A 25,771-nucleotide genomic window follows, 5' to 3' on the forward strand; every position below is an offset into this window, starting at 1 on the left:
CTCATCTCTCCATGGGCCCAGACCACCATCCAAGCTGTTCACAACTAGTAACCCTGTGCCATGTCAGCCTGCCCCAACGCTGACAGCTAAATCTCCTGTCTGCCTCTCCGTCGAGACGCCCAAGGCCATAAGCAAACCTATGGCAACGCAGCAGGGATGGCCTCGTACCACAGCCGTGCCACCAGCTAAAATGCCTCCTTGAGGACTACATGGAGAAAGTAGGCGTGTTCATTCTTGAGCCCTTCCCAGTTGCTGACTCTGGAAACAACTCCAACCTCATGTCTATGGACTATTTCACAATGTGGCCCGAGACTAATGGGGTGCAATAGGATCGCCATTTGCCCCCGTTTCTGTGGTCCTACCGGACTGCTGTACCCAAGCCAACTCTGGAGGGTGGCAGAAGAGGACCTACACCACCCGGTGCTGGGCCTTCATACCTGGGAACAAAGTCAGGGTGTGTTGTCCCACCCGGAAGAAGGGGGTGTCCCCCAAGCTTTGCAGCCACTGGCAGGGGTCTGGCGAGGTTATGAGGTGGTGTACCGTCTGGCTGGGGGCTCGTGGTGGTGCTGCACCAGGACAGACTTTCGTCATACTGTCCAATTTCTCCACTGGCTGTTTGGGAGGTGGTCAACAGCAGCACCCCAAACACTGCATATTGTGACTCTCTTCCAGCTGCACCTCCTGAAAGCTTCGGAAGACCCACTCACAAGTGATGGCACCCAGGACATTTGAAGGACCATGTGTTGGGTGATGGGGTGGTCAAGGACGACTGACCCCTCAGGTGGGGCTATGTAGCGACCGGAGGAGACAGTCACACCATTGGTTGACAGTCTGCACTGATTAGCATATGGGTTTATGAGGCTGTTAAGGTTCATGTCACTTAATTGTGTAAATCTGCCTCTGTTTGATTGCTTCAAGCTAGTTCCTCACAATTTACAGTATTTACAAAGATTTTCTTAAAGTAAATATGAAATTATATGAACAAGTATGATTATGAATTTGATTTGAGAAGTGGTGTGATTTCAGTGATAAAATGTCACGCCAATGCTACAGGGAGAAGAAAGCATTAGACTGTAGTTATGTTTGATCAGGGTTGATCAATGTGAGCCCTCTGTTGAGAGTCTGAGGGCTCATTTGAATAAGATCTTGTCAAAGGATGAATATCCAACGTCTTTCACTGTAAGGATTGTGAGACTGAGTCTGCGTGATTTAAGTCAGAGTTTGCAATGAGAATTGTGTTTTGGAATTTCTTGGTTAACAGTGCTGATGATGCTTGCAATCGTCTATCCATCCTGTTCCTTGGGAAACTCAGGTTATCGTCTTAGGGGGATACTTTAATGGTGGTGTGAACACAGTTATCTTAAGGGATGTATCTAAAGCAGATCTCATAGCTCAGTCAGAATTCATGAAGTTAAAGACTAAGACATTTATAAACTAAGCTTGGGGACTTGGAATGGTATCCAAGCTAGCAACATCTCTGATGAGCAGCAATCAATTCAGACTACTCTTTAATATTTTTTTATAGTACGATAATAAAGTATGAGCATGAAGACTCCTGTTTCCACTTACAAGTACACAAACCTGAATGGGAAATACAAAGTCTTCTTAACCTGTAAGCCTCAAATCATCAAGAATGTATATATTCTGACAGTTGTCTTTTTCTTTCCAGCACCTATGATAGAACCACAGAAGGTATGTCAAGTAGCAGTGAAGGTAGACCCAAACGCAAGAGACACAAGCATAATTGAATTGAACCAAAAAAGTGTTTATTAATCAAAGTATTCAGGAACACAGGGAACTACTCACACATCAAGACAAGGATCAGACAAAGACAAACCAAGGAAGAAACCATAAATACATACAAGGACCAAACCAGAGACAGGTGAAATTAATCCAATCAATGAGCAAACCAAAACTAACACACAGACACGGAGAACACACAGGGAAAACATTAGGACACGGACGTGACACTATCCCTATCTGCGCCATCCTACCCCATAAATCAGAGCTCCAACTTCCCAAGAATTACTAAGGTTTGATCTAGTGGCAATATAAGTCAATCAACAGTGTAACAATATTAAAGAAATACACTTATCTAACATGGATCAAGATCATTAAAGATGAAAAAGGAAGAAGATGCCAATGCCAGGGAAGAAAACAACACAGGCCTTATGTGTGTCTGCCTCTGTATTCTCCTTACCACTGTATGTTTGTTACCTGTGCTATGTTTGTATGTGTATCATGTCTGTATGGAATGGGTGGAACCCTCCAAATACACCATTAATGAAACAGCCATAAAGAGGTTGTTAAAGAGAAATGCCAGTTGGTTGACCTGTAAAACAGGCTGTGTGTCTGTGTAGTGTGACAACCTGAGCGCAGAGGCAGGAGAAGCCCTGGTCAGCACCAAGGCCAGCACCTGAAACAGCACCCTGGATAGCTTTGTACAGCACATTGCAGGGCCCACTTGCTGACCTTTCCAGCACACACTCTAACTGTACATCACTTCTTGGAAAACTAGGAGGGGCAGGGTTACCACGTTACAGCTTAACTTGGAAACTACAGGTCAACTGTACTCTCCACAGCTGCAATTACACTGGCAACTGCCCTGTTTCAAAAGTATTCCCTGCCAAACCAAGATGTCACATTACCTCAGGGTAGTCAGATGGCTGAGCGGTTAAGGTATCGGGCTATTAATCAGAAGGTTGCCGGTTCGATTCCTGGCCATGCTAAAATTACGTTGTGTCCTTGGGCAAGGCATTTCACCCTGTACTTACTGTAAGTCGCTCTGGATAAGAGCGTCTGCTAAATGTAATGTAAATGTAGGGAAACACCAGTCAGAACTGTCAAACAAGATCACAGGCAGAGAAGATCACAAGAAAGTTATAAGGAAAGGTTTTTAAGATACAAAAGGGACTCTGTGTAATAAGGTTTTAGTCGTTATAATGAGAAATTTCAATGAAAGCAATTTCAGAAATTGCATCAAGTTTCTAAAAGCAGTAATTCATACACAAATACCTGAGAACAATATTATAAACATTACTGAAAATGATATAATGGCAATGCACATATATCGATATATAATCCTCAGTGACGAAACATATACATTACTTATGGGTATATAAAATAAGATTTAATATTACAACATTGTGTTCCATTTACTGTAGTGGTAGACAGAGGTGCCAGAAATGACCAGATATGACCATTAATGTCAAAAAATAAATGCTACTGCAACATTATTACATTAGGAGTGCTCTGTAAAACAAAAAGTGCAGGCTACACTGTACAATTAGGATGCACCTCTATGAACATCACCCACATTTCACTCCATATCATTATCATTTTGCAGTGTTTTCATTGCCAAACCCCACAGTGTCACACTAGAGAAAAACTGCCCTTCGTGGGTCCTATTGTGTGCACCAATGGTCCTGTTTGCCACTGGTTGTCCACAGGTATTGTCCGGTTCAGGTAAGTAATGCTTCCCCATCCCTCCTCGAGTCACTGGACCCGCCTGCATCAACCCTACTGCTCCATTTTCCAAATAAGGACCATAGATGCCATCTTGAGGTAGATGAGGTTTGGACAACTTTAGAAGTTCCGGTGGGTGTTGGGGGGGGGAAGGGAGGCACTTGTCCTGCTGAGAGGAAGAGAGGAGGTGATGGGGGACAAAGGACTGCAGTTCTGGGAGAGTGTTTGAGGTAGGTGGGGCGCCACGGTGCATGCTGAGATCTGGAGATTCGACATGTGTTGGTGATGGTGAGGACTTGTCCAGTGCCGGGTGGGACATAATTCCGGGGAAAGGCTGCTCGGTGGTAGTGGTACGCAGTTTGCTATGACGGGCCAGTTTGGGGAATAGAGGACCGTTTGAACAACCTGGATTTTTGTAGACCGCAACGGCTGGGCTGGAATCTGTGGTCCCTTTGCAGTGCATACTGTGTCTCCTCAGAAGCGCAGAACGAGTGAAGCTCTTGCTGCATGAACAGATGTAGGGCCTCTCCCCAGTGTGTGACCGCACGTGTCGCTGCAAGTCACCTGAGCCGATAAAGCGCTTCCCTGTAGAGCATGTTAAAGTATTGGTTTTGTAAATGTAACCCTGTAAACGCAAGTCAAAATATACAACCGGCTGCTCACACTGATCACAGAAAGATGCAGCTTCATTTAACTTGATCACTGAGTTTAATTACGAGCTCTTGGTTTCCTAACATTGGATTCCCAATTCCAATCCAACCAAACCTGATATTCTATATTCTATACAGTGTTCAAAGAAAGAAAGAAAGAAAGTTTGCATTCTGAGACTAAAGAAAGACTAAACAAGGCCTGCATACGGGTAAATAACTAGAGTTCTACACACCCTAAACAGACACCACCGATGGTATATATGGACTGGTACATACCACAGGTATCACAGTGATGTGGCTTCTCTCCAGAGTGTCGGACCTTGTGTTTCAACAGCTTCCTCTGCATGTTGAAAGATTTTCCACACTGGTCACATGTGAACGTCTTATCTGTAGTGTGGGTCTTCTTATGCTCCTTCAAGTTGCTGAAGTTGCTGAATCCTGAGCAAGACAGTCCGGAATGCATTGCATTTCAAGACATTTACAGTACGCTTGGAAAATATTTAGATCCCCTCATTTCAAAAAATTATTTTGTGTGTGTGCGTTCATGTATGGCCCCCTTTTCCAAGCTCAATAAGAGAAATGCATGGAATGTTTAGAAAAATGTTCGCAAAGAGAGGCCAGTTTACACAGTTTGGTTACTACCATCCCAGGTGAGATCCTATGTTACTTTATACAATACAAAATATTTTTATTAATCATGATATGCTTTTTTACTTTCATGTTGTTGTAAGATTCATATTCATATTTATATTTGGTGTTAATGCCAGTTCTGCATACAAAAACAAGACTATACAAGACATAATTAAATGTAATAAACAAGTGTTGATTGATTTAGTGTGATACCATATCAAATCTTTCCTCGTTGGGAATTCAAAATATTGAGTTGAATGGATAAGACCTTCTGACGCTTTAAATTAGCAGCTGGACAGAAAATAATGACTTAAGTAAATGAGTGGTTAAGAAGGTATATTCTTTTGTACCCTTTATTGACTTATTCATGAGGGTACTCAAGGACTTAAGTGCGAATTTAAGTCAAATAGGATAACGATCAAAACTCTTGAGCTTAGTAAAAAAAACAGGGTACATCCTTTACAGTACTATCAAGGCCTCCCTAGTTGAGATATTTTGCTGCTCTGATCTGTAATCACACAGGGCTCACTGAATTGATAGCTACACATCAGAGATGTGGTCAGGATTTTCGGTGTCAAAGTCACTCATGACAAAAGGCACCCGTACTGCAGTTTACACTAGGTTTTATGACAGATATTCCAACACATCTTTTTTGCACTCACCATGTCCACATATATCACACAGATGTGGCCTATCTCCTGTGTGCACCACCATGTGTCGCTGGACATCACCCGAGGCAGCAAAACTGTCATAACAATATGACACTCAATAATTATAAAATAATTATGATAATCATCATTAGATTTAAATTCTGCAGAGGTAACAGCAAAAAAAGACAAAAATATTGAATAAGAATGATTCTGAATCCAGTGTCACAGCACAAAGAGACAACATACCACTGAATGCAGTACAACAACTTCACCTACAACAACTTGGGTGCTAAACAAGTGACTTTACCTTTTCCCACATAGTTCACAGATGTACGGTTTCTCTCCAGAGTGTCGCCGCAAATGTGTTTGCAAGTTACCTGCCTGTTAAACAATATGCAGAGGAAATTCCAGTCAACATTTTAGGTATATGCATCCTTTTGTATTGACTCCATAAGAATTGACAGAAACTGCCATGTCCACTGTGTCTTTCTTAATATTACACACTATCAACAATATTTTTTGCAAAAGAGAGCAATAAATTATTACCTGTGAAAAGTTTTTCCCGCACATATTACACTGAAATGGCTTTTCACCTGTCAAAACAACAATGAAAAAAATGATGACCTCCTCATAACGCCAATACAGCATGTTTTTCACTACTAAATTGATCTTTGGGTAATCACAAAAGCTTAAAGGACACTGTCCAGCAGCATTACTCTGGTATTTGGTGGTAAGCCAATGTATGACTGTGATGTACCTGTATGAGACCGCTTGTGGAGCTCAAGGTTGCTCGGGTGTTTAAAGATCTTCCCACAGACAATACAGCAGTACTGCTTATGTCCTGCCATTTCAGCAACGTCATTGACAGCTTTTGAATTAGGCTCATCTTGGTCAGCAGTTGGGGAACTAGAAACTTGAGTGTTTATCACTGACTCCAACAACACTTTACCTTCTACAGCGAGGCAGTCGACACTGACCTCTGGAAGTTCGTTATGGGCCAATGGATTATCTTGCTTCTCTTTGGTGCTGAAAACTGGCTCAGAGATTGGTTCGACACACATCTCTTCTAGGGCCTTCTGGGACCGCAGATAATTATATTTCTTCAGGTACACAGCCTTTTTCGGCCGTACTAGCTTGTTGACTGCAGAGTCCGTTCCTTCAGAGTTAGGAGTGGCTAAAGTTTCTAAAGAGGGCACGCTCAAATTAAAACTCTTTTCAATTTGCGTTGGAGGACATGGAGGGTTTGACTGAACTGTATTCCCAGAACAGACAGGAATACTCCCAGGTTGGGTGACCCCAAATTCTAACTGCTGCACTTCGAGGACCACCAGAGGACCTTGGCCTTCAGTGTTGGCCCTCGGTTTGTACTGCTTGTTATAAAAGTTGCGTAGCTTGTACCCATGGACCAGTTGCTTCTCTGGAGTGGCCTGAGCATTTCCTGTTGTCTCGGTAGCAGTACCCTGAGGCACTGTGATAGGCAGTCTCTTGTTATGGTCAATATCACCACTGCCATAAACTGACTTTTGGGCTTCCGTAGAAGGGCAATGGATGTCTACATCTTGAGAAAGACCTGTTTCAAGGAGGCAGTCATGATCAGAGGTGAGGACGCTGGACAGAGAGAACGATGGGGTCTCCACACCTGGAAGAGAGGGTTTAAGGTATGTGCTGCACATGTTCTGTACGTTGGGGACCTGCAAGAACTGGGCAATATCCAATAAGGCCTTCACATTGTCTTGATTGACATCCAGGTGGGAGGTATACATGTAATCCAGTATCTGACCGATTCCCCCGACATCTTGGATGACCAACTGGAATACGTCATTTTTCTGACTTGGCGAATTTTGGAACAAGGACCTGAAAGGCAACAAAAATTTTAATCTGATCTCACAATTTAGCCTTTGCTAAATCCAGTAGTTTGTAGACTAAATAAAACATTTGGCTATTGTGCGTTAGTTGAACGACTATGTCATTTGAAAGAATGCTAGAATGGCCAGCTACTTCAATATCATACATTAGAATTATATTTATGGTTTCTGATATACTTATAAGCACCTGAAATAGGAACTAAATGCAGCCAGGACGTTTTTGTGGGCCTTGAAGCATACTCCTTTGACCACCAGCATGCAGTCACAGAGTAATCCCTGTATCCTTTGCTCTTGCAATTGCTGGAGGAGGTATGAGCTGTGGCTAGACAATGTGTCCATGTTTTCTCATCAGCTGACCACACGAATTCGGCCCATCAATGTAACTAAGGGACAGAGAAAAAACAGTCTGTGCAATGACCGTTCTGGGTCCAACATGTCCTCAGGTAATGTTACTGAATGACATAAGTAGTAATATGCTGACAATTTATTGCATGTCTGCTTATCATTTATCTATGTAGCATATAACAAATATAAAAGTGAAGCTAAAACTTAACATCCCTGTTTGTAATACCGCTGAGACTCATACTATTTGCTTAAAGACCACCCATGACAAAATTGGAGTAAAACACTGTTGGTAGGTTTTACGACAACACCATACAGAACAAATAGCATTTGTGCAATTATTGCAAAGCTATGATAACAACATATTGAATCAATGTTGTTAAGTTACTTTGAAATCAATGGTTAATAAAATACTTTTTGGGCTGGTTTGTATAGCTTACCTTTTGGATGATCGGTCACTTTCTGATTCTAAAAAGCTACATCATTTGCGCGAAAACTTCGCCGACGCACTAGAAAACATCAACTGAATGTACGAAAAACATCAACACAATAGAGATCAGCATAAACATGAATCTACGTACATATATATATTTACGTGTTTATATCAACACAATACCAAAACGATCTTCCGTCTCCTAACCCGGAACAGAAATTCTTTTTTGCGGAAGGTAAATAACGTTACACTTCCTTAAAATACGCATGTCGTGTGTTCATTGAAAAGTTTTGGTGGTCGACGTATCGGAATCTCCAATATTTTTTTATAGCTAGCTGTGTGTATACAGCATAATGCATTAATATAGCTTAGATTTTTGTACTTACATTTTTAAAAACCGGCACAATACTTAAGACAAATTAACAAGGCTACGTTAGTTTATGGGAAGCTATCCGCCGCATCCGTCTAAGCAGTGCCGCATGTTGCACTGATACTTATTTTAAGCGGTTCTTACAATCGAATTAAAGATTGTTGTCTGGCTTGTTTGTAGTGCTGTCGGGAAGAGGAAAGTAACTCAGACCATGGTTTTCTTTACGTGCAATGCATGTGGCGAATCTCTGAAGAAAGCTCAAGTCGATAAACATGTGAACATGTGCCGTGGTTGCCAAATGTTATCATGCATAGATTGCGGGAAAGACTTCTGGTAAATGGAATACAATGTTGTATTTCACACGCGACATGTTGATTTTTACCTAGCTATGTTCATCTTGAAGCGTTAACCACCATACACATACCCAGGCTGGGAATATCATATGCTTGGTCAGACAGGCAGTTTACACTAACTAGAAGTTAGTGTTAGTAGCAGCAGTTAATGTGCATCGTAAGAAATGTGAAACTGGCGTAAGTTTTTTTTTTGCGATTATTTTCAAACAGGGGAGAAGACTACAAGAACCACATCAAATGCATCACTGAGGATCAGAAGTATGGAGGCAAAGGCTTTGAGGCCAAGTCAAATAAAGGGGAATTTAAACAGCAACAATGGATTCAGGTAGATAAGATTTAACGTCGCACTTCAGTCGCCAACTGTAGCCTACAACAGTTGCCTATAGGTGATAGTTGTTTAGGAAGGTATCATTGACTCTCCTAAATAAGATATGAATTTGAGGATGTGTACTAAGGTGTATGTTGAATGAAAAGTGTGCCTTTAAACCAACACATCAATTATTATATTCGTATTGTGACATTGTGCACACCATGATATTCCTGCAGTTGTTAGTATAACTTAGTCAAGAACTACTTAGGAATGTGATGTGCTTCTAATTAAACTGGTAATTAGTTCATGGGTATTTGTGGTAGACAATTTTACATTTGGTAAATTACTTATTTTGTTTTGTCTCAGAGAATCCATGAATCCATGAATAAACAAGGAGTCAGCGCCATGCTGAAAGACGTTCTTAACCAAGTCAGTTCGTATGACAATGTTCCACGAAAAAAAGCAAAGTTTCAGGTTGGTTGTTTCACGCTTCCTGTTAGACATTATTAGCAGCAAAACATTGATTTGTCATTTATCAACAACACAAATATCAGCTTGTTAAAGTTTTGGGGTTGCAAATGTTCTTTTCCTCAGAACTGGATGAAAAATAGTTTAAAGATTTACAACCCTACTCTACATGCCCAAGTGTGGGACATCTTTTCAGCAACTACCGACAATGTAAGTATGACAATCTCTTCAGGGAGTCTGTCATTTTTATTAAAACCACCAAGCAATATATGCTTAAAGATTATCATAAGGATCTCCAAAGTCCAAACTGATCTGATTACAGTAAGGGGCTAAGATAAGAGGGACTATGAAAGATAATTCTGTCTTTAATGAATGCCATCAGCCTCCTGAAGTCCCTAAGAAAACGGAGGAACCAAAGCATCCTGTGTCCGAAAACAAGGCAGACACCAATGGAAGTCAACCAACCTACCAAAATGGAGCACAAGAGGAGCTGGCTCCTGACAAGAAGAAGCTGAACAAGCGAGAGCGCAAGGAGGCAAGACAGAAGAAGAGCGGGAAAATCAAGAAAGGTCAGGAAAATGATGGTTCAAAGGATCAGCAGGAGGAGGCCAACAAAGGAAAGACCAAGAAAAGAAAGAGAAGCTCTGCGGAGGAGGGTGGAGAGGAGAACGGGTACACTGGAGAACGGAAATCTACTAAGAAACAGAAGAAAACCAAGGATAGTTGTGAAGGTGCCGTTTACAATAGTTTCAACCAGTCTTTACATTTACATTTAGTCATTTAACAGATGCTCTTATCTAGAGTGACTTACAGTAAGTACAGGGACATTACCAGTACTTATTTGTGTGATATTTAATTTGATCTGATTTTTGGCAGGTGACAGTAACTCTTCCATGTGGGTGAGACAGTGACGTCCTGTTTGAGTTGGGAGTCAAAATTGCCTCATCTGATTGGAGTAGCTGTGCCTAATGGAAGCAATGGAATGAGCGTGTTTTAGCGTGTTTTTTTTCTTCTTTTCATCTCTTCAACAGATAACCAAAACACAGAGGTTGCTGTGGAACCGACAGAGCAATCTCAGAGTGAAGCAGGTTCTAAAGGTACCCTTCCTCCAAAAATGCAATATAGACTTTAAGTTTTGAATAAATCTGTCATGGTCTTATTGTTATAAACGAGGTGTTCTTTGTAGCCCATTAGATGTGTGAAGAAGTGTAGAAGTGAAATATTGGTACAGTTTTGAGTAGGGCCATGACACTAGGCATGCTTTTTGCACACAGAACATAAGCTGATATGGCTTTTCCTGTTGGTAGCCTGTACCAATTTATTTTAGGTAAAAATGTGCATTCTAACATAAAATGTAAATAGGATATAGACATCTCTGTAGTATAAAAATATTTCAGTTGCGCCCTCGTATCTCACCAAGTAGGACAAGTTCCTTATGGGCAGAGGCCTTAAAAGGCTGCAGGCCGGGTTTGATTCCGGTTTTGGAAATTTCTCCATGTATTTGCCTCTCTCCCCCATACATCTCCCCGTCTTGTCTCTCTTTCTGTCCAATGAAGCTGAGAAAGGCAAAAAATGTTCAGATCTCAGCTCAAAACAAAACATAAATTGGTAGATCTGTAAGCAGGCCTTGTATCCACTAAGGGGCAGTATTATTACATGTTCTTACACCTGATGGGACAAGTTTTATACAACCACAATGATCCATGATATGTTTGACTCCAAGGTAAATTCAATTGGAAGGGAACAATCAAGGCAGTCCTCAGACAATCACCACAGGAGGGTCTCTCTGTGAAGAAACTCAGGAAGAAGGTACATGTAATTTCCCCTTACACACACCAATACAAATGTATTGTTAATCACACTAACTTCATACTGGGTTTCACACAGTGGTGAGACAAAAGTTGGTGAATGCTTTAAAATGTATTGGATCCCTGCATTTGTTGTAAAATAGGATCTGGACAAACTCCCTTTGTACAATCTCTGCTTAGAATCTGGTTCAGTAATAAGTATTACTAGTAATACACATAATTTTATTTGGCGGTATGGTTCAGCTTCATGACAGCTATCTGCCTGAGAAACCCAACCCAAGTCATCAGTTGCAGAGCTAAGATATCCATAATTCACTTTCAATACAGATTAGCAAAGATGGAGCCATGGGTGGAGAAAGAGGTGGTCATGGGAACAACGAAAATTATAAGTATTTGTAACGCACTTACTTAGCGGTAATCTCAGTATTTCTGGTCTTAAATAGATCACTGTTTTAACGTTGGTGAGGATGACTGGATGAGTGAATATGACCAATATTGCTCACCGGCCCCTCTTGCTTGAACCAGCTTTGTTTCGCTTGTCTAAAATAGGTTAAAAATAAATATTTAATGCCTATGAAATTACCACAACTTTCACTGTAATTCTTTAAAAAAAATTGGATGAACCTTGGGATTTGGTAGCTTCTAACATGTCTAGTTTCCACTACTATCAATAATGAATGGTTTCCCTCAATTATTGCAAGCTGTCTGGGCCCTGAGTCAGCAAAACAGGCTGAAACGTTTATAATATTCCCAACCCCGTGCTGTTGGAACAAGATTTTTGCGACTGAGTGTACTCTTAGGTATTTCCCCCAAACACAATGGTCTTTTAAACCTGAACTAGAGAGGTACAATTTCTGGGGAAATTGTGGGGTGTGCTTTTTTGTACGCCCTTCGACTGGTTTGCTCCTGCGATTCCCACACAGCAGAAGTCTAGTAGTTAGCTAGATCTACAATTTACCGGGGCTAGGTCTGAATCTAGGAGCAAAACGGAAGAAACAGCTACCAGCTGTAGATATATGCAGGTAGCAACGCTAGTGCTAAATAAGTATTTAGCTGGTCGGCTCCATGACGCCGGGTAAGTAGGGCTCGTGAGATTGCACACCAAAAGAACGAAGGGGAACCCACTTGTCTAGAACCCACTTGTCTAGCAGATTAAGACATGTTCGTAGGTATCTAGCGTAAAGTAGCCTCAACTGGCCTAGACTTTTAGCAACGGTACTCAGGGCCAGGTTAAGGTCATCTGGGGCCCGGGGAAGAAGCCTCCCGAGCCCCCCCGCCCGCCCGCCAAAGATTTTATTATTATTACTATTATTTTTATCAATATATATTAGAGAGAGAGAGAGGGATTGGTAATTAAATTATGACAGACATAATGTAAAAAATAAATTTATCAGTCTGTGATAGGCCTACATTGTAACAGGTACCCATTGGAACATGCAGTCTAGCGTGCACACACACAGCCCAGCGAACACGTAGGCCTATATACAAACAAGTCGATTGAACAATTTAATTATCAGGTTGTGGCCGCCTACTGAAAAGAACATGGGCTAATCAGTGTGGGACTAGTTTAAGTCCACTTGCCTACTTTTTTTGAAGGCAAAGTCACGAATCACATCGTTGAAGTCAATTTGGCGAAGCAGGTCAAACTCTGTTGACATCAGTCAAGAAGTTCAATCTTGTCTCCGTCATGGTCGTCCGAAGACGGTTTTTTATAAGTCCCAGCTTCGAAAACGATCTTTCACCGGTAGCATTTGACACAGGGAGGGTCAGATAAGTCCTCAATACAATATCCACGTTGGGAAAAGCACATTGTAGCTGCTGTTCTTTTAGGAGCCTCATCATATTACTGGGTGAGAGATCGGTGGTCATGTTCCTACACAATGAAACAAACTGGACAAGCTCATCTTCAATTTCGGGCTGCAGGTCTGTGCTGTAAGTCTGTACGAGATTGCGAGAGGCTGTGCGCATCTCAATAGTGGACAGGGTATGCAGATTAGTCAAGAACCCAAATTGACCGGAGAGTTCTCCATAGGCATTGCATCTCTGGCGCAGCATGCTCACTAGAGTGTCAATGATTACATAAAACACCAGTGAGGATGTGATCATCCGGGGTGCCTGCTTCATCGGCTCTCTTCTTTCGTGTCACTTGGCGCGTTGTTTCTGACCTGTACTGTTTGGTAAGACATGTGCTTGACGGCCAGTTCCAGTTCTTCAAAGCTGTTGCGCAAATCCTGAACGAAATCAATCAGTGATCGAATCAAGGCTACAGCCTTCACGAGATCCAAGTCCGGCGTTTGAAGGATTGTGCTTGTCGTCTGGAACCTCTGCAGGATTTTGTTCCAAAATATGCTCAAGAAAGCATTCTCTAGTCTGTTCATTTTTTTGACAAGGGATTTTGCTTCATCTTTAGTGTCAGCACTCTGATCATTTGACAAGCTGCTCAAGACGTCATGTATATTTCGATAGTTAATGGAAAGCGCTTTAGTGGCCTGTGCGTGGGAAGCCCACCTTGTGCATGACAGTGACTTTAATGTCTCCATGTGATTGTTTTCATTTGGTTCAAGTCCATCCATTAAAACCTTCCATCGCCGTGGAGATCCTGAGAAAAAATTGTAGCAGGATTGCACAAATCTGAAAAATGAGGTTGCCTCTGCACAGCAGTCAACACTGTTCATTCCAACTAGATTAAATTAGTGCGCTGTGCAGGGTATCCAGTTTGCCAAGGGGTTTACCTCTTGAATTTGCCCTTGTAGACTCCTGACATATTAGATGCGTTATCACAACATTGTCCCCTACAGTTTTTGATGTCAAGGTCAGTTTCGTTGAGAATCTGTGAGACTGATCCAAAAAGCGCTTCGCCAGTGTGGCTGAAAATGGGAACGAATGCCAAAAACCTCTCAAACACTTCGCCCTGTTCTGACACATAGCGGACCACAAACGACAGCTAATCAATGTGAGCCAAAGCTGGGGTAGAATCAACAATCATTGCGAAGTACTTTGATCTCTGTACTTGGCTAATGATTTCTGCTTGCACGCGTTTACCCATTAGTGCTATGAAATCCTCACAAATTGTATTAGAGAGATAGGAGGTTGTCCCCTTCCCCTTGTTCCCATATTTCTTAATGTGTTCTGCTAAGAAAGGGTCAAACTTGCTGAGAAGCTCTAGTATCCCGAGGTAATTGCCATTACGTGGTGATCCGAAAGTCTCCTCACTTCCCCGGAATGAAAGACCGCGCTCTGACAGAAACCTAGTCACCTCAACCACTCGCTTAAGAACCTGTCGCCAATAGCTCTCCTCATCTTTGCACTGCTGGATTAATTCACAGTCAATTCCCTGGGCCTGTGTTCGTGTCAGACAGACCAGGACAGCGTTTCTATGCGACTGGCTTTTCTCATGCTCCTCCACACGGAAGCTATGCTTCCAGTCGGAAAAACCGGAGCAAGAAAAAGATGTAGTAGTCCCACTGAAGAGCCGACAGAAAAAGCAAAACACATTCCCTGTCGATGGAGAATAAACTAGCCAGTCCCTAGGAACAAGCTCTCATTACACATTTTACGGGTGAATAGTTATTTGCTCAGGTATCTTTTTACATTTAGCGCTGTAAATCATCTGTCACTGGCCCCCAACATGCAATGTCAGTAGAAACTATTTCTTCAGGCCTGCTAGGAGAACATGTCACTAAGTCAGATGATCTGTCACCTAAAACATCAAGAGCCCTTGATGTGCCTGGTTCGCATGCCTCCTCTTCCAGCAGCACCGAAACTTCGGCAGGAGCAGGGGGGGGGGGTGTCGGGGCCAATAGCGGTAACAACGTTGTCACTGTCACAGTAGTAGGCCTGCTATTTTGATCATCATCAGGGGGGCAATCGATACTTTTGAAAAAAGTTGAACGTTTTGGGGTTTTACTTAAAACATCTGCCTGTCGCTCTCTCTTTTGCTGATTTTAATTTTTCTTTTTTTAGCCCCACTTTCATATTTTCTTATCGTTTCATGCGAAGCCATTGTCTCCAGGGCCAGGTTAAGGTCAACTTGTCTTGCATGCTTTGATACCGGCAACGACATGTGACGCAGCGTGTCACTGACTCTAAGAGAACGTGGACTTCACTACGGGTGGGTAAATGCATCAAAAATATGATAATTATTTTTTAAATCGCCCGCGCCGGGGCCCCCTAGTGGCCGGGGCCCGGGGCAGCAGCCCTTCCTGCCCATTGCAGAAACGCGGCCATGATGGTACTAATGCTGAGGGCTCGTTGATATCGCTGTCTGACTTACTAGAAGGTAGTATCTATGCGTCGTTGATGACGTTGTGACGTTAGGCTAGCACTGAGTTCCCTTTGGCCACACAAGGCACTTTTTGCCACAAAAACTGAATTGAAACCTAAACCGTGCAACGGAACGTAAATCCCAATAGAAGCAACGCAATCGCTAACAAGACGAACCTTTTTACACGGGCGTTGTCTATGTAGTCCAAATATTGAGGGATCCTTAGCGGTGGGAAAAGAATAAAAAGAAATATAGCTGCAAGCAGCGATGCGGGTTCCTCCGCAAAATGGCAAAATATTATAAACATGTACACTGTAGAAGATCGAGACTTGGACAACAAGAGAGCAAAACTACTTCATGTTTGGCCAACAATAATAGGCTGAACGGGGATTTGAACTCATGAGCATAAAGTTACTAGTCAGTCTCTCTAGCCTCCTTGCGAGAATAGCCTGTGACAGTACAGCAGCCGACTCTCTGGTCCCATTAAACTACACAACATGCACAATCAGGGTGACCAACAAGATTATATTAACTAACAAACAATAACATTACAAACATCTAACTGAACGAACACAACAACTGAAATCCCTTGCACGGCTGTTGTAACCAACTATTTTCCACAAGTCTTTGCGTTTTTTGATATGCCGCACTGCATGCTGGGTACCCAAGGGTGCTGACGCTGATTATCTAGCTGTGCTCCGACTGCGTGATATGAGTATTCGTTTTTGGTCAGCTTTGGGACAAAGGTTAAGAAACGGTTGACATTTCAAGGTGAAATTGCGCATGGTATTTCAGAATGATGTCTGCCTGTTTAACTAAACAAGTAATCAAAATTATGACAGGCCAAAAGACTGTGCCTCGAAACGAACCTGTGGCCTTATGCTTTGCAGTACAACGCTTCAACCCATTGAGCTACCCGCAAGGCTGAGAAATTCTGATCAGTTTCTGTCCCCCGAAAAAAGATGTATATCCTGTAGCATGGCTTGTTCGATTCGGCCAAAGCTTAAACAGCTGTAATTCAATGATATTTTGACATATCAAGGTGAAATTGCGCATGGTACTTTAGAACGATGTCATCCTGTTTAACTAAACATGTATTCAAATTAAGATAGACTCAGTGTTGCTGGATTTGAACCTACGACCTTGTACTTTGCAGGTCACCGTTCCAGCTCGTTGAGCTATTCTCAGTGTTGAGTATTGGCATGTTCAGTTACTATACAAAAAAAAGCTGTTTCTCCAATGGCGAGCATTGTCAGATTTGGTCCAAGTTCAAACAGCTGTAATTCAGTCATATTTTGACATATCAAGGTGAAATTGTTTATGGTACTTCATGGGCGTGTCACCTTAAAGCCTATTAAGTTTGAACCATCCTTCAAAAATAAATTTGATTTAGTGACACAAACATATTGAGGCAATGTGGACATTTACATAAATACACCCCTTTCAGCTATTTAGTATTTTATTCAATTGCTATAAGTAACGTTTTTAAATACGTCAATGATACATATCTGTACAAAATCTCAAGTTAATTAGACCTTTGGTTCAAGAGAAGAGGAATTTTGAAGTTTTTCCCAAATTATCACTCTACAGGAAAATCGATCAGGCGGACCTTATGGGTCCTTGAGGCTTTTTTGTTCGCCATGAGAAATAAGGCATGCACACCAAGTTTCAGAAGAATTTGAGCAATGGGGTGGAAATGCTATCACTTTGAAAATCGGACATTTGGGCGTCGCCTGTGGCGCCCCCATGATCTGATGTGGGCCAGTCTGTGTTTGGGCCGTAGTTGTGGCATGTTGTATCAATATGCCAAATTTCAAAACTTTTTACCAATGTGTTCATGAGATAAATTACTAGAATAATAATAATAATAAATATAGCTGCAAGCAGCGATGCGGGTTCCTCCGCAAAATGGCAAAATATTATAAACATGTACACTGCAGAAGATCGAGTTGGACAACAAGGGAGCAAAACTACTTCATGTTTGGCCAACAACAGGCTGAATGGGGATTTGAACTCATGAGCATAAGGTTACAAATCAGTCTCTCTATCCTCTCTGCTACACACCAACTGTTGAGATTGTATGAATAGAAAGGGCAGAGTATTAGCTTTGGTCAGCTTTTGGACAAAGGTTAAGAAACGGTTGACATTTCAAGGTGAAGTTGCATGAAATTGTGCATGGTATTTCAGAATGATGTCATCCTGTTTAACTAAACAGATAATCAAAATTGACAGGCCAAAAGATAATGGCTGGATTCAGTGTTGAATATTGTCATGTTCAGTTACTGTATAAAAAAGTAAGCTGTTTCTCCAGTGGTAAGCGTTGTTAGATTCAGCCTAAGTTGAAACTGCTTGTACATTTCCTATAAAAACGGGACAATGGGATGACTGGATTGCTGCTGTAAAGAATAACTTTGTCATCGTTTTTTTAAACAGGTTGTTTGGAGTGCCATAACTTGTCATGGAAGGGAATTTTAAATCATGCCTAGCATCAGTGGGAATGTGTCCTGGCTTAGGTTACTGAAATGAATTTGTGCAACAGGCAAGGGATCCACCTGATCAATGAATTTACTTCATTAGAGATAACCATTAGAGTTATCTCTACCATGCGTAGACTACAAGTAGCTAGCTACTGTGGTGAACCTGGCTTGTTTTGCAGTGGTTTACACAGTCTCGCTAAACAGATGATCACAGTGTTGTGATGGGCTCAAATAAACACGCATTGCTATGTTTTTACAACCAGAGGATTGATTGGAAGACTAGAAACCGTTTTGTCAGAATAAAAAAATTACAAATATGCCTCTGACTGGTTTTGAACCTACAACCCTTTGCTTACCAGCACAACATCTCAGCCAATTGAGCCATTCCCAGACATGGATTACACAAAACTGGATAATAAAAAAAAGCTGTTTCTCCAATGGCGAGCGTTGTCAGATTTGGTCGAAGTTCAAACAGCTGTAATTCAGTCATGTTTCGACATATCAAGGTGAAACTTTGCATGGTACTTCAGAATTGGAGCAATGGGGTGGAAATGCCATCACTTTGAAAATCGGACATTTGGGCGTGGCCTGTGGCGCCCCCTATGGTCCGATGTGGCCCATATTTGGTGTGGGGGTACCCACTTGGATGTAGTATCAATGTGCCTAATTAGAACATTTATGACAAGGGACTTTTTGAGATATTGGGGCGCAAGGAGAAGAAAAATAAGAAGAAGAATACCAACAATAACAATAGGAGAAAAATAATAATAATAATAAGAATACCAACAATAACAATAGGTTCCCTCCTACCGGAGGAACCTAATAATACCAACAAACACAATATGGTCCTCCTGATAGAGGAACCCTAATAATATATATGTGAGAGAACAATGGCTGTGCTCGCCGAAGGCTTGAGCACACCCAACTAGATTTTGATCCTTCATTAATGCATCAGAGTTGTCATGTGCATTTGTGCACATGCACACAGGGTGAGGATCCTTTAAAAGCTAAGAATGTCCACCAACCACACCACTGCACATGGGCAAGTTATGTAAAAAATAATTTTATATAAACTTTTTTATATAAAAAAGTTCGGAAACGTTATCTCGGTCGATTATTTCTCCACTTTAATAATACCACTTGGTATTGTATTTTATACCGTTGGAAAGCCTGATTAATCACCTTTACAATGAGGTACAACTTGTAAGGCTCGTGCATTCGTGGAATAAGCAACACAGCTAACGGTGCGTTTACACTGCAGCGACACGATGCGAGCGACAACATGTTTTCCAATCATTTTCAATGGAGCCAGGCGAATCGCTTGCGTGGTGCATTGTGGGTAGCGACGCGACGCGATCGAGTTGAGATTTTCTCAACTTTATGCAAATGAGGAGCGATTTTCGCTAGCGATGGCCAATGGCAGTGTTTTCTTGTTTCTCGTAAAGTAGCAACCATGGTAAACATTTCTAGCTTTCAGTTTTTAAGATGGAGGAGAAACTAATCGCCTGTGTGGCTGCATATCCAGTCCTGTACGATACGTCTCTGTATTTGTACAAAGACATTAATAAAAAGATTGAGGCCAGGCGCAGGTTTGCCGACGTTGTCGGTGCTCCTGGTGTTTTTTTTGTACTTTGTACTCTCGAACAAAGTTACGTTCCAGGGAGTTCCAGCCGGGCTACTACTATAAACCCGGCTGGAACTCCCTGGTCGTATCGACAGATTAGCAGAGACTTTGAGTACTATAATAAATCGTTTTTACACATGTCAACGTGTATGTCTATTAAACAGTTTTGTATTTTGTATACAAGTTGTATTTTGATCGATGTTGCGAGTACGTAAACCCAAGTCTGCACACTTGGCCATGACAACTACAACAGTGACTTTAGAGAACTACAATTCTACATTAATCTGTTTGATACGCCCCCGCGCGTGGTGAACTGTGGGAAGGCGAGCGATGGCAAGCGATTTGCGTCGCTGCAGTGTAAACGCACTGTAATCGTGTGGGTACATCTCGTTTGGAGTTGCTTGGTGGATTGGATGATTGCAGTCTCCCACAGTAATAAGGAAAAAACAACACATATTGGCCATTTTTACACTTTATTCATTTTACACTGTCAGGGACCTCAGTAGCGTGTGGAAGATCCATATGCAGCCACAACAGCTTGGCACCTCCTCCTCATGGGATCTGCTTGGGTGTGCTGTACGTGGCAGAGTGACCAACGCAAACATGTTGGCTGACTTGCGACAAATCCTGGTTGAGGAATGGGATGCCATCCCACAGCAGTGTGTGACCAGGCTGGTGACCAGCATGAGGAGGAGGTGCCAAGCTGTTGTGGCTGCGTATGGATCTTCCACACGCTACTGAGGTCCCTGACAGTGTAAAATGAATAGTGTAAAAATATGCCAATATGTGTTGTTTTTTTCCTTATTACTGTGCCTTATTATTCTTTATTATTACGGTGGGAGAGTGCAATCATCCAATCCACCAAGCAACTCAAAACGAGAGTGAATACCAACAGAAGAATATTGCAGGGTATTTTGGCACATTATTTTGGGCCGCTACCCACACAGTTAGCTGTGTTGCTAATTTCATGAATGCACGATCCTTACAAGTTGTACCTCGTTGTAAAGGTGACTAATCAGGCTTTCCAACGATATAAAATACAATACCAATTGGTATTATTGAAGGGGAGGAATAATCGACCGAAATAACGTTTCCAAACTTTTTTTGAGGAGTTTATATATAATTTAAACAACAGTTTATAGTTCCCAGAGTCGGAGGAGAATGTGGTACCACTGGAAAGATGCTCGCAGGTGCAATCCTGTGACTAACGCCTATGGGATGTGACAACCATTTATGTTTGACTGGAAGTGTATTCATTACTCAAGCAGATGTATTACATAAATCCAATCAGTTGAGGATTTTATACAATAATAAGTTTCACACTTACAGAAGTGTGAATTATATTTAGCATACATTAGCCTAAATATGCGGTTCTAGATGTAGCAATGTGTTTTGGATGTTGAATGTCTCCATATACACTCACCGGCCACTTTATTAGGTACACCTGTTCAATTGGTTGTTGACACAAATAGCTAATCAGCCAATCCCATGGCAGCAACTCAATGCATTTAGGCATGTAGACTTGGTCAAGACAACTTGCTGAAGTTCAAACCGAGCATCAGAATGGGGAAGAAAGGGGATTTAAATGAATGTGGCATAGTTGTTGGTTCCAGACAGGCTGGTCTGAGTATTTCAGAAACTGCTGATTTACTGGGATTTTCACGCACAACCATGTCTAGGGTTTACAGAGAATGTTCAGAAAAAGAGAAAATATCCAATGAGCGCAAGTTGTGTGGATGAAAATTCCTTGTTGATGTCAGAGGAGAATGGGCAGACTGGTTTAAGATGATAGAAAGGCAACAGTAACTCAAATAACCACTCGTTACAACCAAGGTATGCAGAATACCGTCTCTGAAAGCACAATACGTCGAACCTTGAAGCAGATGGGCTACAGCAGCAGAAGACCACACCGGGTGCCACTCCTGTCAGCTAAGAACAGGAAACTGAGGCTACAATTCGCACAGGCTCACCAAAATTGGACAATAGAAGATTGGAAAAACGTTGCCTGGTCTGATGAGTCGCAATTTCAGCTGTGACATTGATGGTAGGGTTAGAATTTTGCGTAAACAACATAAAAGCATGGATCCATCCTGCCATGTATCAACGGTTCAGGCTGGTGGTGTAATGGTGTGGGGGATATTTTCTTGGCACGCTTTGGGCCCCTTAGTACCAATTACATTACATTTATGCATTTAGCAGACGCTTTTATCCAAAGCGACTTCCAAGAGAGAGCTTTACAAAAGAGCATAGGTCACTGTTCATAACAATGAGATAGACCCAAACATTGCGAGCAGCCAAATCATGAAGCATACATTGTGGAAAACCAAATAAGTGCCAAAGGGAAGAACCATAAGAGCATGCAGTTAAACAAGTTACAATTGAACAACATGAAACTCCCCACAAGAGTGCAAAAGTGTACCTGTAGAAAAAAACAATCAACAGTAAAATATTTCACAGCGAGTACAAGAATTTGAAACCGTTACAACTAACCAATAATTTGAAACCGTTACAACTAACCAACAAGAGCAACAAGTCTCTCAATACGAGTCATTGTGATCCTGGAGGAAACTAACATCAGGGCCAGCCAAGCATTCCCAAGTGCCGTTGTACTCCCGGAACAAGTGCGTCTTGAGCCTTTTCTTGAAGGTGGGAAGACAGTCAGTGTCCCTGATGGAGGTGGGGAGTTGATTCCACCATTGGGGGGCCAGACAGGAGAAGAGCTTGTGTTGGGACCGGGCGCTCTTGAGCGGTGGGACCACCAGACGGTTGTCAGAAGAAGACCGTAGGTGGCGGGGGGGTGTAAGGCTGGAGCATTGTTTAAAGCAACAGCCTACCTGAGTATTGTTGCTGACCACGTCCATCCCTTTATGACCACAGTGTACCCATCTGCTGATGGCTACTTCCAGTAGGATAATGCACCATGTCACAAAGCTCAAATCATCTCGAACTGTTTTCTTGAAGATGACAATGAGTTCACTGTACTCCAATGGCCTCCACAGTCACCAGATCTCAATCCAATAGTGCATCTTTGGGATGTGGTGGAACGGAAGATTCGCATTATGGCTGTGCAGCCAACAAATCTGCAGGAACTGCATTATGCTATCATGTCAATATGGACCAAAATATCGGAGGAATGTTTACAACACCTTGTTGAAAGTATGCCAAGAATTAAGGCAGTTCTGAAGGCAAAAGGGAGTCCAACCCGGTAGTAGCGAGGTGTACCTAATAAAGTGGCCAGTGTGTGTGTGTGTGTATATACATACATATTTGTTTTAACCCTTGTGCTGCCTTCGGGTCACATGACCCAAAGGTTCATAACGAACCACCGTTGTGTTTACCCAATTTTACCCAATACAAAAACAAATAAAAATTATTTTCTTTTAACCATTGCAATGTGGGGGGTCTGAGACAGCCCGACAGTTAAAAGAAAATGCTTCACTTTGTTTTTGTAGGAGGTAAATCTGTCGCAATACGACGGTGGGTCACAATGACTGATGGGTCAGAATGACCCGAAGATAACACAAGGGTTAAATCTACATCGGCAAGCTTCCATCTCAGCCTCGTGAATTTTGTCTCAATCTCTGCCTAGTTACTCATCGTTTCACACAGCCTGTATATCAATCCGCATTTCTTTCCATTCCACTTCTTTCCATTCTTCTCATTTGACGTCCTCTTTCAAGGCCAAGTACGGTTTCCATACCAAAGAAAGCAATTGACCGAGAATGCAAACCAATTCCCCTTTTATTGAGGATGCATGGGTTGGTGATGGGTTCCCTCTGGGGATGTCAGATGTATCCCCAGAGGGAATACAATTTGACATCCCAGAAGTCATTGCATTTCATCCGTCTTCACAATCTTTCAAGACCATTCTTGTTAAGAATGTTCTTCACGTTCTTCGGACTGATAAATGACTGCACCACATTTTGTACCGTCAAACACCTGATTTGAACACCTGGTTATAGGCAACAGCAACTTACTCAATTCTGGAATTATTTACTCAAATTTGATATACAAGATACCAAATTCTTGTAAATATGTGCATTGCACCACTGCCTTAGCTGGCACCCCAGAGACTTTGTGGTTCCTTGTTGGCGCCCCTGTATTGCAGAAAGCTATATTTTGGTCAATGCTACAAAAACTACACCTGACTGTCATTATGCTGTTCGTAACACCTGGCATTGTTCTCATCATTTTGATAATTTACCTGATTCGCATCATCTTATTTTTCACAGGTTTTGGCAGCGTACTACGCATGCATCGGAGAAAAGAACTTCAAATCGGAAGAGGAAGTGTGCGCAATCTTCAACAAGAAGATTAGTAACAATCCCAAGTTTCGAGTTTTGAAAGACAAAGTTCGACTTATCAACTAGTCTGTTCAGTGCCAGAACTTGTCATATATGTAATGTTTGTAAAGATAAACCATCTTTATTATGAAATGCAGGATGAGTCAATTAATTCCAGAGAGATGAAAACTTTCACACTTGACAAATAACTAGACAACCTTGCAACTAGACACCTTGCACCTGCTGCTAATACTACCCGTACCCTGTATTTGATAGAACTAGTGCAATGAATGATCCATGGCTCCATCGCTCTGCCAATCGCAGGTTAGCTTAATTAAGAATGTGCTTTCTCTCGTCCATTTCCCTATTTCACAGTTCGCTGAATAACCTTGTCAGTTAGCCTGTAAATGGTAAACTGGCTATACAATTCATTAGTCATGGGGGTCGCTTGCTAGCAAACATTAGCTGTTGAAAGCCAGACCATGTTGTATATCTAGGTAGTTTACGCTAGCTTGATAGATATAAAGCTAACCTGTGCTTTTACTTTTCTTGACGGCCTCATACAACCAGAAACCTATCCTTGACTCTTTTGCCGCCATTTTGCTTTTTCAGTTGCTAGTTTCTTTGAATCTTGTTGCTGTGTTTACAACAAACTAGTACAATGCCTGAGATGCAGCTAGTAATTAAAATGTTGGTTAGTTTATTCTGTGTTATTATTGGAGTTTGTGCGCTTGTGCTCCTTTCCCTGGAAGAATCCTTCATTGGTCATCGCAAGCGTTATGCAACTCTTTTTTTCTACATATACTGTACAGACTAATAAGTACTATTATACACCTTTTTTATTTCTTATTTGTCAGCAAGAGTGCCACTTAGCACAAATTATCCTCAAATGTGTCACCAGTGGATAATATGGCAGTTGTGGAGCGCACTAGCTCTGTTTCACATTCCAACCCCACATCGAGGCTGGGAAATGGTACCTTATCTGCTAGATTGGATTTTGAAGGGGTTTGTGAAGGAGAGAGGGAAAAGGGGTAGAGGTGCACCTGAGGTGAATTTGACTCTCACACGGGACGGGGGCTAATGCACATTCCTCGGCACCCCGAACAGGGTTCACTTGGCCAGGTACACAGAAGCTCCATAGATTTAAGACACTGGTGTCAGCCGCAGGTGAAGTTTTAATGCTGTCTGATTTTCCACTGCTAGAATGAGCAGCCTTTTTCAACCCCCCCACTAACACACACACGACATGCACACTCAAACACACTAGATGGGACATACTGAAGGAAATCTCCTCAGCTTTATGAACCTCTGCTAATCCTGTGGAGTTTAACACTGATCCTCATTCAGCCTAGTGCTTACCTGTAACTGTAGATTGCATACTATTGGTATTAGTAAACCTGTTTGTCAAGCCTGCACGCATTACCATGGTGTTTTCAGGCCCATAAAGAGGTTCAAATTACCTTTATGATGATGGTTATTAGATGTTCCCTGTATTATTCACATTTTTCCACCTTAACATTTGGTTGAGTGGTCTGTTGATTGTGCATATGCTAATGCTGATAGTAATTCCAAATTGGGAACAGCAAGTCCATATTTGGCAAGTCCAAATCAATAATACCCAAAGCTATTTACAATGGAAGGTTGAAAGACGACAGGTTTGCTAACACAAACTAAAATTTACTTCAAAATTGAAACTCGGGCCGTGCTATATAAACAGAATGCATCTCTCGCAAGTAGAATCAACTAAAGGCATATGATAAGCATAAGCATCTTCTGTTC

The 25,771-nt window shown here is 41.9% G+C and overlaps 2 protein-coding genes across 3 annotated transcripts; one reads left to right on the plus strand and one right to left on the minus strand.

Annotated features, from left to right (window-relative positions):
• Positions 1–1,744: 1,744 nt before the first annotated feature.
• On the minus strand, positions 1,745–8,253 carry zbtb49 (zinc finger and BTB domain containing 49). 2 transcript variants are annotated; one of them, XM_062456913.1, is made up of 9 exons: positions 8,219–8,253; positions 8,043–8,125; positions 7,448–7,643; positions 6,153–7,249; positions 5,942–5,988; positions 5,703–5,776; positions 5,408–5,490; positions 4,392–4,553; positions 1,745–4,050 (listed from the first exon to the last, which is right to left on the minus strand). In XM_062456913.1, the coding sequence occupies exons 3-9, from the start codon at positions 7,597–7,599 to the stop codon at positions 3,320–3,322; spliced, it is 2,346 nt and encodes a 781-aa protein (XP_062312897.1). In that variant the 5' UTR covers positions 7,600–7,643; positions 8,043–8,125; positions 8,219–8,253; the 3' UTR covers positions 1,745–3,319. The 2 variants fall into 2 exon arrangements, with proteins under 2 accessions (XP_062312897.1, XP_062312889.1); XM_062456905.1 differs by having other exon boundaries at positions 8,043–8,225.
• A 41-nt stretch (positions 8,254–8,294) lies between these two features.
• On the plus strand, positions 8,295–24,695 carry lyar (Ly1 antibody reactive homolog (mouse)). Its single transcript, XM_062456926.1, has 8 exons — positions 8,295–8,738; positions 8,969–9,083; positions 9,435–9,542; positions 9,663–9,746; positions 9,919–10,267; positions 10,568–10,633; positions 11,260–11,345; positions 23,942–24,695. Exons 1-8 carry the CDS (start codon positions 8,617–8,619, stop codon positions 24,077–24,079), a joined length of 1,068 nt encoding a protein of 355 aa, XP_062312910.1. The 5' UTR covers positions 8,295–8,616; the 3' UTR covers positions 24,080–24,695.
• The last annotated feature ends 1,076 nt before the right edge of the window (positions 24,696–25,771 follow it).

This window comes from Osmerus eperlanus, chromosome 1 (genome assembly GCF_963692335.1).
Source record: "Osmerus eperlanus chromosome 1, fOsmEpe2.1, whole genome shotgun sequence".
In the NCBI taxonomy this organism is placed as follows: domain Eukaryota; kingdom Metazoa; phylum Chordata; class Actinopteri; order Osmeriformes; family Osmeridae; genus Osmerus; species Osmerus eperlanus.